At 38.9% G+C, this 17,013-nt stretch overlaps 1 protein-coding gene across 5 annotated transcripts in view; it reads right to left on the bottom strand.

Annotated features, from left to right (window-relative positions):
- Nucleotides 1-17,013, bottom strand: part of arhgef3 (Rho guanine nucleotide exchange factor (GEF) 3) — a 48,006-nt gene that overhangs the window by 7,089 nt on the left and 23,904 nt on the right. For 2 of the 5 annotated variants that reach the window (XM_008301278.1, XM_008301282.1), the window contains 4 exons: nucleotides 4,512-4,619; nucleotides 3,063-3,314; nucleotides 2,804-2,866; nucleotides 1,494-1,590 (listed from right to left, as the gene is read on the bottom strand). In XM_008301278.1, the coding sequence (XP_008299500.1) occupies nucleotides 1,494-1,590; nucleotides 2,804-2,866; nucleotides 3,063-3,314; nucleotides 4,512-4,619 (520 nt within the window). Of the gene's footprint in view, nucleotides 1-1,493; nucleotides 1,591-2,803; nucleotides 2,867-3,062; nucleotides 3,330-4,511; nucleotides 4,620-10,171; nucleotides 10,994-17,013 lie in introns of those variants that run through there. The other 3 variants (XM_008301279.1, XM_008301281.1, XM_008301280.1) reach the window with 3 other exon arrangements.

Here is a 17,013-nt window from a genome sequence, read left to right as displayed (position 1 = left end):
CAATCAGTTGATGTCAGCTGATGGTATCTGAGGTCAGTTTTTGACATTTAAGTCGGTTCAAAGTTCTATACTCAGCCCTGATCACTGAGTGTATAGTTTAACTCCATGACTTTGAGTTTCTCATCCAGCTCTATTCACCAGCCACTGTCTGGTGGCAATAAGAGGAACTGCTTGTTTTCAGTAAAATGAGTGACTTTATCTATCTGCTGGATCCAAGTCCTCCAGACATACAGTACATGTATGTACAGGTTAATGTTCCTTAAGGCTTTATGACTGAACTGTTCTGTGGTGTATTTGTCACCTGCTGTGTGAGACAGAGAGGGAGGCTTCAAAAGACTGCAAAAAAAATGGATATTTAAACTTATTTCGCTGTTGAATCCTTAAAGCTACGGTACAGGAGTTTTACATATAAAGGAATGTCCATTATGTCAAAGACAAGCGGGTGCACACAATTCTAACTTAAGTTCTGAACCCTAAAACCCACCGACAGATTTGAAAGGCATTTTGCTCTTTTTAAAAAAATGCCAAAATTACATCATTTACCTTCGGAAGAAACTGCAAAACTGAATTGTCAGATTTTCAACTTTAAATTTTTCACGAGTCAAGCTGAACCTTCAAAATTACTTTATTGTACATGTTATTTTTAAAAATGACCCAAAAATAAAGTTTGCTCTCACAAGACTGTAAAAAACAAAAAAATCTGTCCTCTCCTGTTTGATGCACATTTGGGATTGGTTTTTGGTTAAAATAAATATATTTTTGTCACCACACTGTTGTTGTCGCCCTGTTTTGTTAGAGTTTTGAGCCGGGCTGTAACACAACCAACAGTCACATGACTGAAATTCGGAGACTTATTGGCTGAACTGCAGGCTGTGTTCACACAGAGCAGAGGAGACAAAATGCAAATGTACTGAAAATGCAAGTAGCAAAATATTTATAGTATGTGAAGCTACATTTTTTTCCCAGTATTGGTGACACTTAGGGGCACTTTGGAAAATGTTGCACATTTTGATCAACTTTTTTTTTCTTCTTTTTCAGATTTATGCCCTTATAATTGTGTCATGCTACGCAGAAGACATGTTTGAATCCTTTCTACTTCTCTTCATGATTGTCCTGTTTTCATAGAGATGCCGAATTTTAAAATGTAGTGAAAAATTAGCCCACAGTGAGCACAAATGTGGTTAATTTGCTGGGATTAATTCATGCATGAATCTTGCACGAAACTCGAAATATATGTGAGAAAAGGAAATCAGATTATTACTCTGTGTGTAAGTGGAAAACAGCATGTACAGACTGATCCTGACAGCTTCATATCAAACTCGTGCCGTGTTGAAATTGAAAATCCACTGAAGACTGTTTACTTTTACATAAAAATGACAAATGTGTTTATTTAGCCCAGAGCCCAACATGTTAAACTGTCCTCACATTACCATAAAGGATTGTGCTGCATCTTGGGAACTTAAAAATGCCACAAATGCCACTTCCTACTGTACCTTCATGCAGCGGTATCAGTGAATCCAGAGTACCAAAGATCTGGTTCAGCTCTTGCTCAGTCATGATGGACAGCTTCAGCATGGGGTCATGGTAGGCCTGCAGCACACACACAAACACACACATGAGAATACAGCAACTGTAGAACACATGCAGCATTTTTACTCACTGTGGGCTCATTTTTCACTCCAATATAAAGTCCTGCATTTCTATGAAAACAGCACAACCATGACTGGAAGTCGAGACAACTCAGACATGTCTGTGCAGTATGACACAGTTAGAATGACTTAAATAGTAAAAAAGAAAACAACAAAAGTTTAGTTTCTTTTCCTTCTTTTCTATTTTACAAAAATGTGAAAAAAATGTGATCAGTATGTTCAACATTTTTCCAAATGCCCACAAATGCTACCAATACTAGAACGAAGTGTTGGCTCTCCATACTTACATTTTTGCAGCCTCTACAAACTAAATGTTTTCCACAACACTTTGCACATCGACTCTAGAAAGATGTTTCACCGTTCTGAATGTATCTTCTGACAACTTGCTCCTCTGAATCCATTTTTGAGTCATTATTTATTGTATTGATTGTTTTATTAGTCTCTCAGTCTGTTTTCTTCCTCTCCTCTCTACAGCCTGAAATGTTTGTCACGTGACTGTTGGTCAAAGCTGGATTCTTCATGGCCTCATGGTGACACCAAGGAGCTCAGAATTCTGTGGTTTTTACAGAATTTGTTGCAAATTCTTTATTTTGGGTAAATATTTAAATCATACATGTAGAATAAAGTGATTTTGATGGACTAGAATGATTTGAAGCTTAAATAATGTAAATTTCTCGATGACCAGCACGTCACACATCATTAGTTCAAGGACCAATTTTTATTTTTTTTATTTTTTTTTCAACCTTTTGAGTCCCAAACTGCCCGCAAAGTTTCGAAGGGAGGGCATTCTATTTATTTTTTTGATCGCCAAAACCAGATGGATTTCTAACTTTCCATCCTTGAAATACTCATCTGTGATGGGACGTTCCATTGGGAACCTTAACTAAATGTAAGCTTAAAATCGTGATATTTCATCAAAATCAATCATAAACCATTCTATATATAGTTTACAATAAACTATGTAGTTTATATACTACACAGTTTACAATCAACTATCTGTAGCATGTAGAGTCACTATTTTTGGTAACACCTGTGGGTACTTTGAAAAATGCTGTAAGAATGTGGTGGGAGCAAAAAAAAACCACCCAGAAACCTGTTGGAGTTTAGAGGGTTAAAAGAAACGGAGTTAGGAACAAACTAAAGTTTCTGTTTACCTTCTTGGCCAACTTGAGATCCTCCACCAAGTCTTGCTCGCCCTGAGCCAACTCAAATATCGCCTGAGAGAGAAGAAAGTTTAAGGAAACAGATAACTGCAGATTACTTTAGAAATTAGTTTAGGATAGAATTTGCTGTTCTTTATCTATTGATAGAAACTATTTAGTCGTGATAAGGAATAAAAACATGGTCATATTGTAACCATGTGCCTGATTAAAGCCCTGAATGTAACTCCAGCAGCAGCAGCGTGATTCTCACCTCTTGTCGTTTTATGTCTTTTGGGCTCAGAGTTTGCATCGCTCCCAGTCGGACGTCAAACGTCTCGCTCCAAAGCTTGCTGTCACGGCGTTTGGAGGCTGGGGCCGTTGCCGTGGAAACCCGTGGCATGGAAGACGAAGGGTTCGAGAGCGTCGCTGAGATAACGCGTGTCTTCATTGTGGAGGAGGGAGGAGGAGGAGGAGGAGGAGCGGCTCTCTCTGCCCGACTCTCATTACGAAAACTGATGGAGCGCTGCAGGGACAGAGACTGTTACAACAGTCGGATAGTTTACATTTTTACTTTAAAATGTCCTACTTTCATCAGCAACAGAAAATGTTTTTATGATTAACAGTTGGCTCTGTTCTACAGCTTAGATCAGCACAAAAGTCCCCTGGATAAATCATCAGGACCGGGGATAAACACTGATACTACAAACAGCAGGTTGAACAATATAGTATTTGAAAAAAGATGCTGTAATTGTACTATAATTTAATTATTATTATATAGAATAGAACTTTATTGATCCCTTTGGTGCAAACCTCAGGGAAATTGTTGATATATATGTATATTGTCAACGTAAATCTTTTGAATATTGGGATTGGAGGTCACTTTTTGAGTTCACTACCATATTGACAGTCTGCATTTCTATTGCAAAACTGACCAAGACTGATGGGTCTTGTAGTATTTAGGTGAAGTTATTTAACTGGTGGTTGTAAGATTAAATTGTCAGATTATGATATTGTTTCTGTGTTCAGTAACACTGCCTCAACCCTGAAAGGTTTCTGATACTTTAAAAAAAAACTGCCAAAATGACACAATGTCTATAGAGTTAGAAACTGCAAAAACAGAAACAAATATCGGATTTTCACATTTCCAACAGTCCTTGAACTAGCTTTTGAAATAACCAGAATCTGAGAAATGCTAAAAAAAATGCAGTCCTCCTCAGCACAACTGGGAAATCTAAGTGGCCCAGCTGTGACCAGCAGTCATCTGACAGAAGTTCAGGAACTTTTTACCACACTGCAGCAGGCTGTGTTTACACAGAGCAGAGAGGAGACAAGTATGGAAACAACATTAAAATGCATAAAGTAAAATATCTATAGTACGTAAATACATTTTAGTAAAGAAAAATGTTGCACATGTAGATTCGAGGTCTTCTAATTTTGGTAAAACAAGTAATCAAACAAATTCAACTTTTGTTTTTCTTTTTTTTTATATATATAATTTAGGGATTTTAATTTTGCTATATGGCACACAGCACATGTCTGAGTCTCTCTGCTTCTATTCGTGGTTGCTCTGTTTCCATAGAGGTGCAGGATTTTATATTGCAGTGAAACATGAGTCCACAGTGAATAAAAATGTGACGGGATGTCCTAGGTACAATAAGTGCTCAGAAACTGCGGTACTGGTTTAGAGGGTTAATTTAAAAATTGGTGATTGGTGGTTTACCTGCAGCGTCTGACCAATCCTCTTCAGCGGGGCGGTCTTGACGGGCGGCAGCAGGCTGGCCAGAGAGGTCACCCTGGATACAGGCTTACTGCGCTTGGTGCTGGGCTCCTGCAGGGGAAAGCAGAGTGGAAATATGTTCACATTATCACTCAGAAATAAAACTCCTGTGCATAGGTGAAGGTTTCCCTTTGAATTCTGGTGGAGGGACATATTAAAAGGGGAAAACTTTAGTGTCAGACTTTCTTGCATCGTGGTGAATTTGAACGCACCACTTTGAGTGTTTACAGTGGAAACTACTGGAGGCACAGCTGCATCTGTAAGTGAAGCTTTTGATATAAAAATCTTGTGTTATGTTTTCATTAGGGGTGACACATGCACGTCTTCTAAATATTGAGAGAGCAGAACTGATGATGAACCTGCTCACTGACTTTTACAAAGACCTGCAGGCCACAGCACTAATGAAGCCAACAACGGCAGGTTCTGTGTCTTCTAGGAATTTATAAAGATCATGGTATTTTTTAGCTTCAGATGGAAGGAGTGAGCTGTTTTTCCTTGTGTCCAGTCTTAATGTTATGTTAGGCTAACTTGCTGCTTGCTGTAACTTATTATGTAACGCACAGAGTTGCACTGATCTTCTCACCTTTGCTTTTTTTTAACAGGTGAATGTTAGCATTATGGGCATTATGGCTGACTGTGGGTTGGAATTATGCTGGTATTGGTGAAAACATGTAATGTAAGTGACTGTAGTATAATAAAATTATAATATCGTAGACAATTCAGCATCACTAACTAACATATGAACAGAAAACAGTAGAGTTATGGTTACAGAGTCTTTCTCCATCTTCCTGCAATCATGTTTTTAAAGTAATTTGTTTACCATACACATGAAGGGAAGAAAATGTTAAAGATAGCTTTGACTGATGGCAATTTTTATTTTTCATTTATTTGGAAACTTTCTTTACATATCATGATGGTATTGTTCTGTATTGGTCCAAATAATGACAGTGAAGAAAAAGTAGAGAAGCTCACTCTGGTCAAGTTGCAACCAGAGTTTGAGGTTTTGTTTTTTTTAATTATTATTATTAAATAATGAATTACACAATATGAGTGATTACCAGAACTGTTATATTCCCGATGGATGTGCCGTCAATACACAACTGACCTGACTGACGCAATGTCTGGCTAAGAGCTTGTACTTGGAGACTGAGCACTGCTGTCCAGTCTGAGGGTACGAAGCAGCTGCATGTGTGCAGACGTAGAAGTTTGCGGGAAACTCGACTTTGTTTTGTTAACGTATCAAACAATAGTGTGACTCAAAGTCTGCTGCTCTGTGCCAGACTCTGACCCTCACACAGTCATGTTCCCATCAGTTCACAGGACGTTATACTAACCTACGCTAGGTTCAGACTACACAATCCTTCATCTGATAAGATGGTCACTGTGTTGGATAAGTGATGACGGAGTCATAAATTCTTGGCAGAGAGACCCAGTGGCGACTTCAGACTGTCCTGGTTCCCTGTAGCAAGTTAACGTCACTGTGGTTTACTCCTCTGTACAAAGAAATCAGTATGTCTCTGTTTAAACACATGGTCACATGTCAGAGGAGATTCTCACTCATTCAGGTCAGAACCTCAGTAGAAGGCAAGGGGACTTCTATCTGGCTCTTGAAGAAGTTTTCACTTTCAGTTCTAGAGGACTGATGGGCAGTCCCTGGCATTTATTCTCACCCTAAATCCCATGACTTGGAAACAGTGTCTCCTGTGACTTTCTGGCGGAGAAATGATTTGAAAAATGTCTATGAAATTACCTGGGACAGATCCCAAGACTTATAATTACTTATTAAGTGGTTTTCATAAACCTCCTTCCCTGTTTACAACAACAGGATTTCTTCAATTAAGAGTTAGCAGACTGTTTTTTGCATTAGAATTCTAAGTCATGGGATAAATATGAAGGTACAAGCGTTTTCAGGTTACAAAAATTAAAAATTAAAAAAGAAGTCATTTTTACTTTTGTTTGAAAATGCTGTTCTTTGTGACAGAAGAGTGTTTTTGAAAGTTTTCTCTGGAAAAGGGACTTCAAAAGGCTTTTAGCTTCATATTTGTCCTGTTTCTGATCATGCTAATGTAAATAACTATTGTGTCGTCTAACATTATTATTTTGGAGACTAACCCTACCTTTAACCTTCTCTCCAAGTCTTTCCACTGTCCTGACAATCTGACCATATAAACACATTTACAAGTATGTCCCCACAGTAACACACACACTGAAATCAGGCCTTCATGTTGCCACCGGCTTTCTTGTCCTGGATGCAGACTTACAATAAATCAATGTGTTTGTGTTCAGCTGTGCCGGCAGCCTGCAGTCAGCTGACCTACTGGAACACAGGAATCACCAAACTCTGTCTTCATCAGTCAGGAACCAGCCCACCACAAACAAATCAGTCACTAACTCATCATTTTTTTTGTTCTCCCTGGAGTCAAAGACAGAGTTTCACTTTCAGATTCAAGCTCACTCAACCGTTTTCGATGATCTCTCCAAAAGTAAATACGTGACTTGAAAGCCTGATGGAGGTCTGATGAGTCTGATGACGTTAATTATTAGAAACTAAGGCCAATGTGACTTCTCATGATGCAGTCTTTTTGTACTTATTCAGTACGTATTCATTGTTTTCAGTGATTTTGGGTTCAGTGAGGATAATAAATATTTTATTTATTCGCATTTACATTTGAGAAGTTTCCATTGAACATGCTGTGATGGGTTTCTGTGTGTGATGGAGCTTCAACTGATCCAGTTTGACAAAGATCGATTCAGTGCAGCTGGTCAACAATGAGCTGGTTATCTAATTACATCAGGTTCACAGCAAACTGACTGACTGATTCCACAGTTTAAGATAAGATGAAAATATCCTTATTTATCCTGAAGGACATTCTTGCAACAATCATTGCTCAGAGAACAAACACAACACGAGAAAATGCAGCGCTTAACAGAAAACCAATAAGACGTGAGTGAGAAACATCACCAAAAACAAATCTAAGTAAGCTAAAATCAGGCTAGGGTAGAAAAGTAAGATATAATACTGGCAATGATTCTGAGGTAGTACAGTAATACCAAACATGATCATGAATTATTGCATGTTTTACCTTTAAAGTCGCATTTTAAAGCATTTTAACACATTCATCGTATGAAAACCTCGACATTCAGAAGAAGAAGCTTTAGCCACATTATTTAGGAACCACAATCCCAAAGTTTGACCTGAAATCATCTTATTCCTCACTGACTGACAGTATCAGCATCTCTTCATTACATCCATATGATGAAAACACTTTAGACGCAAGACAATGTTTTCTGAGAGATGAAACAATTAGCGGCTAAACAGATTAACTGAAATTTAAACAGTCACAAGTTGAGGGTCATATTTGTGACACAACAATCGATGTGGCAGTCATCATGTTCATAATTACAATACTAGCATGTAGGTGTTGAGCAGGTCTGATGCTTGCTGCCTTCTTTAGCTAATATTTGCTAATTAGTATGAAACGTAAAGTACAGTTGAGGCTGATGGGAATGTCATTCATTTTTCAGTTATTTAGTCACAACCCAAAGTACTGAACATCGTTGTGGCATAATTAGAGTTATTAGGATAAACTACCTGAGTGTCTGTGTGAAGTGTTAAAGCAAACGGCTGTTGAGATATTTTAGTCTGGACTAGAGGACAGCACATCTCGCGAGAGTGGGCGGTTTTAAGTTTACTGAGATGCTCAAAAAATAAACTACAGGTCACCAGAAAGATGGAGTGAATAAATGAAGGTGGAAAGAAGATTAAAGCAGGTCTCAATTATTACTTCTATCACTTTTTGCAGCAATAGAACAGTTTTTAAGGGAGAAAATATTTCTGCTGTTTCTGTTGACTTTCCAAAGCTTTAAGCACCACAAAGTGAAATCCATTTACCTTCACTGATAGCTTTGGTTTGAAGCAAGAAAAACAGATGGAGCAAACACAAGTCCCTCTGTAAATACACAAATACCAACTGACAAAGACAGTAATCCTGAAATAACATTGTGGGCATATACTTAAAATGATGTTTTGCAGAAATTATTGCAGAAAATGAAGGAAATTATGCAGAATTAAAGCAGAAAGTAAATAAAAAACTAGCAAAGAGTTTCTTCATGCATTAAATTTCTTATATATAATGCTCAACAGATTAGATTGGACCATCAAGTCAATGAGAGTAAAGTTAATGGACTGAAATTAGATTGAATCAGCTTAGATTAATTTGTCTTCAGACTGGAAGAACAATGGAATTATTTAGTTTAGACTCAATCAGGCTATGACATATTAAATCAGGCTGTTTGCATGATCAGGTATTATATTTAAATAAGTCAGACCATATTAGCTCACATTAGAACAGCTAACATGAGAATCGATTACACTAAATTAAATTTAACTGTATTACATTATATTTAATTAAACCTTCGTATGTGCTGCAAAGTGAGATTAATGGGTTAGTGAGGTGTGGTGAGGCTAAAGTCGTAGTTTTCAGTGTCATGAAGGTTGCCCTCTTTTAACCTAACCTGCTCCAGAAGAGGTTTTAATCAGAGTTTGGGATTAAAATTGGCTGTGAGAAGCGTCTCCATTTCACTAGTTCTTCTCATGATCATACCGTGTGTGCATGTATGTACGTATGTATGTGTGTGTGTGTGTGTGTGTGTGTGTGTGTGTGTGTGTGTGTGTATGTATGTATGTATATATGTGTGTATGTATGTATGTATGTATGAGCTGTACTTTAGTGTCTCTGAACAAAGCTGTGCAGCTACAGGAGGCAAACTGTCATGTTGCCATGGGAACCTACATGCATTCAGCTAGTGATGCAGAAAATGCATAAATGTGTTTTTATGTTTGTCCCTTATCTGCTGTCACGTCTGTTTTACGCTGCTGCTACTGCAGATAGTAGAACACGGATTAGAAAACTGATTAGTCTACTGGTATTTATTACACAAAATATTCAATTAATAATGTTAATTTTACTTCTTCCACTTCTTTCATTGTCTAAAGCTTAAAGTTTAACAGCTGTAATGTGCAGCTGTCACATTAGTCAGAAGTAGCTGCACTGACATGCACTAAGTGGTAAAAATAAATATATTAATTTACACCATTTACAATTTTCTACGAGCCTTCCCCTCTTGCCTTATTTATAAATTACCTTTTTACAACAACACATTCTTGTATTATTCACAGCCCTCCATTTTAACAACTTGTTTCTCTTGACTGAAATCGGCAGTACACAAAATGACGCATCAAACGCCCCCTTTTATGTGAACATGCACTGATGCATGATGAAGAAAACCTGGTTAACAAAAAGAGTTGAAAACCACCGTCGTGATTTCCACCATCTGACTGGTGATTCAGTTTAGTCAAGTCGGCTAACACAGAGAAAGCCTGACTATGTTGCTTTTTAGCACAATTCTTGTACATTGAAATCAGTAAATGCAAATGTTTATCTTGGACTCATGGTGTGAAATGTGCAAACCTTGTGTCCTACAATACCACTAAACAATACTGAAGATTGCACTACAAATGCACATAAGTAAAAACATACATATGTACTGATGCACATTGTTTCAGTCTATCAAAACAAAGACTCAGCCAGCCTCAATCTTACCTCCAACTGTTTTCCCATTTTGCTGTTCTGTTTGCTGAACTCCACAGAGCATCCAGAGTTTAACCGCTGTACCAGCAGGCCAAAGGGCCTCTGCCCTGCCACCATACTGCTCACCCCAAAGCCTAGCGCTGGATCTGGATCTTTCCCAGCACAAAGAGAGCAGCCATGAATATCTTCAAACTGCTGGAAGAGGATCCAGAAGGTGTGAAAGTCCAGAAGAGGGCTACACTGGTAAGGAGTCTGGAAATAGTCTCTTATATGCAGGGGTAGTTCAGAAACAGCAGAGGATCCAGAGAAACAAGAAGTGTTGAACCTCAAGACATGAAAGGAGGTTTAGTGCTGGTCAGAAATACTGGAGGTACTGGTAGAGAGTCCACAACACATTCATCCAAGAAGAACTCAGAGATGTTTAAGGGCTCAAAACAATTTGAAACTGGTGAAGTTTCCAGTTTGTCTTCAGCTTTGAGCATCCCAGAAGAATTAAATAAAGGTAGAAGTAAAAGTCTGGTTCTGGAGGAGCATCAAGAGAGCAACTGGTACCAGGAGAGCTTCCTCAGTGCCTCGACAAACCCTGCTGGTGGTATCAGATCAAACAAAGGATTGATTGCAGTTCAGTGAATTAAAGTTTCCACATACGAGTTCTGGTGACGTCCTGAAAGCGCGTGGTGCTATCAGAGGATCGTCGGAGGCAGAGCATCCAGATCAGGTTTGGTACCGGCAGCGTCGGGCTCAGCAGAGCTCAAAGAGACTCTGGATGTAGTTCTGTTCCCGGCAGATCAGACCACATCGAGCTCTGGATGTGTTTTCTCTCGGTGATGTTTGCCACTCGTCTCCCTCTTCGCTCTCTGTGGTTGAGGACTCACAGTTTGCTCTCTCTCTCTCTCTCTCTCTCTCTGTCACTGACCCACTTACTCACTGCCTCTCTCATTCACTGCTTCACTTCCTTCCTCTCGTTTTCCTGTATTTTCTTTTCATTTCGCTGCCTGTCCTTGCCATTTTTTATATACATTTGTCATAGTCAATAAATCCCACGAGATGGCCAACGCCAACAATGATTCGCTCATCTTGGCGAGTACTGTGTGTATCCAGAGCCGTATTTATCTTATTCCTCTGTGCCATAGAGAGCTATTGTTGTCCAACAACAATATGAGCCACAGTGTCACGCTGTGTAATCAGCTGCTGGGAATACCCTCTACAGCACTAAATATTTATTAACCTACTGCTAAAAATAGTGTCCAGAAAATGAACCTCCTCCTGCTGATAACTTCTTAGAAACTAACAGTGAGCTGTTTTTAAAAACTACTGATAGACTCAGTGCCACAGAAAGGAAGGGATGTGTCAAAGAAACGTCAACAGCTAAGCAGAAGATAAAGAGTAATCCATGTAATCCATATTTAAATCCTGTCATCACTGTTTGTCAGGTTAAGTCACTAAACTTCAAACCCAGTGTTGGTTATGAAAGACATGTCATCGTTTAGAAAATACCAAAATGGTGCCTTTAATTAGAGCAAGAAAATGTAAAAACAGCCAGATTTTCAACTTTCCAATGGTCCTTGAACCACTTATCTGTGATGTGCTGTTTCATCAGAAAACGTCTCCAAATCTTGTGATTTCAAAGCTTAAAATGAGAATATTTCATCATTATTCTATCTGTCTCTGTAGCCGTCTCGCTACCTCCATGAGCTCTCCCAGCACAGACACATGAATCGCCGTGAGAACATAGTCTTTTATTTTCCGTAAGGCGCCAAAACCAAGCACAAAACAAAGAAACAACATAAAACGGCCGCATATCTGCAGCATGCGCTCTCCAGTCAGTGTCTTTCGTCTCCAAAATGCAGGTAGAGTTCCTCCTCCTTGTCTTTCTTTTGCTCTTCTGCGGGCCAGCACCCTACTATGTGCACAAGCATAGCAGCAATTAGGCAGAGCAGCAGCACCTGGACCCATCAACTCACCTGACACTGATCTCATGAGCTGTACCCCACACCTCTCTCCCCTGCCGTTCACCACCAGTTACACCCATCTCCACAGTCTCATTTATAAATGAGCCAAAAATAAACAGAATCTATAAAAGGTAATACATTTTTACCACTCCTCATTGCTACTGTGAAGCCAAAACTGATTCAGCTGCAACCAAAGTTCAGGGACTTTTCGGCTGAACTGCAGGCTGTGGTTACACAGAGCAGATAGGAGACAAGAATGGAAACAAATTCAAAATGTAAGCATGTACAGTTGCCAACTATAGTATACAGAGAGAGCATTCCCCCCCAGTCATAGTAACACCTGTGGGCATTTGGAAAAATGTTGTAAATGCTCCACATTACAGCTTTTTTATCAAATTAGTAAAATAATAATGAAATTCAAGCTTCCTGTTTTTTTTATGATTTAGAGCACTATAGTTGTCATACTGCTAAACAGACATTTCTGAGTCTCTCTACTGTGGTTGTGCTGCTTCCATAGAGGTGCAGGACTTAAATTGGAGTGAAAAATGAGCTCACAGAAAGTAAAACTATGACAGGAACAAAGAAAAACACCCTGAAACTGCTTTGGTTCAGAGGGTCATTGACTCAAGTTAGGTTTTGTTATTATACATTATTATTATAAAGATTACAATCTCTACATTTTCCTTTTTACCAGTTTTTTCAGCAGCAGCGGCAGCAATAATAGGCAAAGTGAGGAAAGTTCATATAGCTTCACATTGTTTAGCACACTTTGTCCAGCAACGCCCCTGGTTGAATTCAAAGACTGCAGCTGATGTGTCCCAGCACACATGAAACTGGCTGAGTTCGTCTGAGACATCTGTACGTCTCTGGGCGTCCACCAACCAACTGTCCTATTTACAGACAATGGAGCTGAGTCAGAGGGGCAGCCTTTGTTAGGTGACCATGAAGTGTCAGAGGTCAGCGTTGATGCTCTGACTCCGACTCCACTCACTGCTTTTAAAAGGAAACCATGAAAGCATTTCTAAAAATGACACGCCGGTCCAGGACGTGTGGGTACTGATGCTACGTTCTTTATTTATTTTCACTTCTCATGTGCCAAAATTAAAGCAAGTCTGCTAATGGAGCCAAATGCACTCACACAGTTCAATCACAGAGACTTAACGTAGCCAAGCTCTCCAGACTGACGCCATTCTTCTTTATGAAAAACGTGCTGTCATGTTGACCAAATGACATTCCGTTTACAGAGGAAAAAGGCAAACAAAAGCAGAAAATCTTCACTTTTAAGACTCTTTTGACAATTGTTTATGAAAAAGTTGTTTTTTATTTGACAATATTTTCACAGTTTTGACACTTTCTGAACAGCATTCTACCATTTTGAACGTTTTTTTTTTTTTTGGCAGCCTTGCTGGCAGTGGTTTTTTTTTTTTTTTCAAGTGCAGGAAACAAGTGTGAAGTCTAAACTGTGTTGTCCCGACACTGTGGCTCGATAAACATGTTCCTGATCCCAACACACAAGTCACACAACTACACACACAAACACACACACAGTGATTGAGTCGAAAACAACTGGAAAACCAGGACACAGTTTGGCTGCCTGCAGGCTACTCTCTCTCTCTCTCTCTCTCTCTCTCTCTCTCTATCAGTAATTACAGTTCAGACTGACATTGATGAACTCCCAGCATCACCAGTAGCCCCAGTATCAGCCCCAGTAGCAGTCAGGGTCAGGAAATTTGTTGTTCAGACACATTAGTTACATTTTAAGGATTTTGTACCTGAATTTTTTATCACTGCTTTGTTCATGATCACCACATTTTACTCTGTAATACTGTTTCTACCGTGACTCGTACTGTGCTGCATTATACATGACATACAGTGGCAAAGTGGAAAATGGAACCAAATTAAATGAAATGGTCATTTTCACCTTTTTTGTTTAAAAAAAACAAAAAAACAAAAAAAAAAATCATATAGATTTTTCAACTAATCTGTGAAACGGCCAATCAATTAAAAAAAATAGAAAAATAGCACCTTGTGGCAGCCCCATGAATATTTATGTGCATATGTTGTGGCTCTATATATAGAGGACCTTTGCATGCTGAGGTTTAAAGACGATGTGCTGCTGAAGAATAAACTATTGTACATGTGTGTTCTTCTGCATTACATGTGAATTATAAAAAGTCTATCTGAGCTGCAGTTGATGTAAATGACTTCTCTGAATGAATCTCATTTAGCTTTCTGGTTTAGTGATGGCAGTCTGCTATTCTGAATTCTATCAACTTGAAATTACACTTTGTGCCTTTAAACTGATATTGTAACTTTGGTTAAAGTAAGAAAATTAGTTTTTTCTATTGCAGCTCAACAGCCAATTGTCTTCAAGTATTTTTTCACGTAAACAAATTATTCCCTAAAAGTTGCCTCTTGACTGTGATCAAGCATAAATCTCTGAATCTGAACGACCTGAGTCAAGGTTTCCAACACAGATTTATCCAGCAGTCGAGCTTCTCGTTTCGTGCAGCTCGTCGATACATGGATCACTGCGTGCACGCCGCGGTCTTGAAGCAATAACATGCACACTGCCGTGCACAGACGAAACCAGACCATGGCTTGTATTTTGGGTTAAACTGTGTTGCTTTGACATTGTGGACTGCAAAAAATCCATTTGTTTTTAATTACCATCAACATGAATTATTTCATTGCTTGCTTGAAACTCAACATGAGTTTGCACAGCAGATCAATACTGGGACAGATGCCCAGCCAGCGGGGTGGATAAAGTATGGATGGTTGTAAACAAACACTCTTTGTCAGTGATAGACATGTTAGAAAAACGTTACACAGTAATTACCAAACACTTAACTCACCTAAATGGGAAACAAACATTTAAACTATTGATCCTGCAACACATGAAACACCTATCGCAATCAACGTACGCATTTGGAATACAAATGTCATTCAGTTGTGTTCTTGTTGTGTGTTTCTGCAGGAATAATACAGTGTCTGTTTCAAGGTTGACAGTCAAATCAAAACCTTCAAAGAGAACTGGAGAAAAAAAAAAGGAGGTATACATAACTTCAGCTCCTGTCCTAATCATTAAAAGTAACAAGCTTGTGGTGATCCGAGTTTTGCGCTGTTATTCTGAAATATTGTTTAGTTGTCTGTTCCTGTTGTTTTTGGTGGCTGCGTATTGTGTTTCAGGCTGGGTGGGGTTTTGAACAGGAGAAGTCTCACTCACTCCCTCCCATACCTGAGGGCCCTCACTAGTCAGCGCTGGATAAAGCCGGCCTCCACCTGTGCTCCAGTTGATTGACTCTCGCACGAGTGGTAACAGGCCTGCAAGTTTGCTTAAGATGTTTCGTGCCTAGAGAAACTCGCTTTTGTCTGCCTCCTGCTTTTGTCTGAGCCACCAGAACCTCCCTGACGGACCTACGTACTCCCCAGCCCAGCCACAGCCGTACAGCCTTCCTGTCACGATTCAAACCACACCCGGACCTCCCTCCCTCCCTCGGCTTCCCTCATGTGCTTCCTGGTGTCACCTGCTCCCTGTTGCCTGAATAAATCCCTCTTTTAAAATCACCTAAACCTCTGTTGCTTCTTGGATCCATTTCCTGTGTCACAGTTCACCAACCCTAACAAGCTGAGTGTTAATCTATTACACTATTCTTTAAAAATATCTCTTTTTTTTTTTTTTTTTTTTTACCACTTTTGCAACTTAAGCACATTTCTTTTTAATACCGTTTTTGTGTCATAAAAATTAAAATAATTATAAGAAGAAGAAGAAGTTGTTATGTCATAATTGTGCTAACACTATCAGGTATTTTCTTAAATCATGTTACTTTAAAATGATCTAAGAAAACAACATACAACAGAGTCTTATTCTTCCACATCAGTATTTCTTGCCTCAGACTCTGTCTCGGTTCACTGACTCTCATCAATACTTGTTAATCCATCATGTGAGCCTGAGGGCTTCAGGAGATAATTAACTAGTGAAAATCTATAACGACTCTGGTGGCTTCACAGTAAATATGTTACAAGTCGACATGACAACAGCCATCTTTTAACTTTTTGATTCAGAGCAGTGAGTCCATTAGTTAAGGCCTGCATTCTGAACAGTATCGGCACTAAAGTGTCTTAAAGCTCCTTCTGTGAATCTAAACACTTCAGAATAAAATGCAACTTTTTAATGATAATTTACGATGTATTTACAGTACGTGTGCTTTATTAACGTTGCAGCTGGTCCATTTATTTTCAAGTTCTTAATTTCCTCTTTAATAGCCAAATGTATAATAATGAACCATCATTTATTAGTTAATTAAAATTTGTAATAATTTCTTTCTAAATGCTGTCTAACAAATGTGAATGATACAATAACCCCCCTAAAAAATGGTGTGTTTAAAGAATAAGTGGTGCAGAACTGTTCCACATTTAAGTACTTGAGTAAATGTACTTAGTTACCCTCCACCACTGAGCATGACTAAACAATAATGGACCCATAATGTAAATGAACTCTAAGTCCACACAAAGACTGTGCTGCTGCAGAGGGTCAGATCCATTTTTATTGTGTTTTGAGTGTCTTAAAATTTGGACTTAGATAATAAAAGCTGATTAAATGACGATGCTTGCTACTGTCATTTATCCAGCCATCAATCAGCTGAGTCAATGATCCAAGCTTTGCCAGCCGGCAAGAATGTTATTCAAATAGTCGTCCAGCTCAGATTTTGCATAATCGTGCAGCTAGCTGCTTCCAGGTGAACCATTCAGACTGAGCAGCTGCCTCACAGTCCACCTGGTTTGTTTACTTTCTGAAGTTGCTTCTACTAAACTCTAAAATGTTTCAAATCTCACAAAATGTTCTGCTGTCAGCTGCAAGAGTGAACACAAGAGTCTTCATGCACTCCCAGCATCTGAGGA

Source organism: Stegastes partitus, unplaced genomic scaffold (assembly GCF_000690725.1).
Source record: "Stegastes partitus isolate 25-593 unplaced genomic scaffold, Stegastes_partitus-1.0.2 Scaffold1654, whole genome shotgun sequence".
Classification (NCBI taxonomy): Eukaryota; Metazoa; Chordata; class Actinopteri; family Pomacentridae; genus Stegastes; species Stegastes partitus.
Note: the sequence above shows the minus strand (reverse complement) of the source record. Positions and strands in the feature narration are given on the sequence as shown.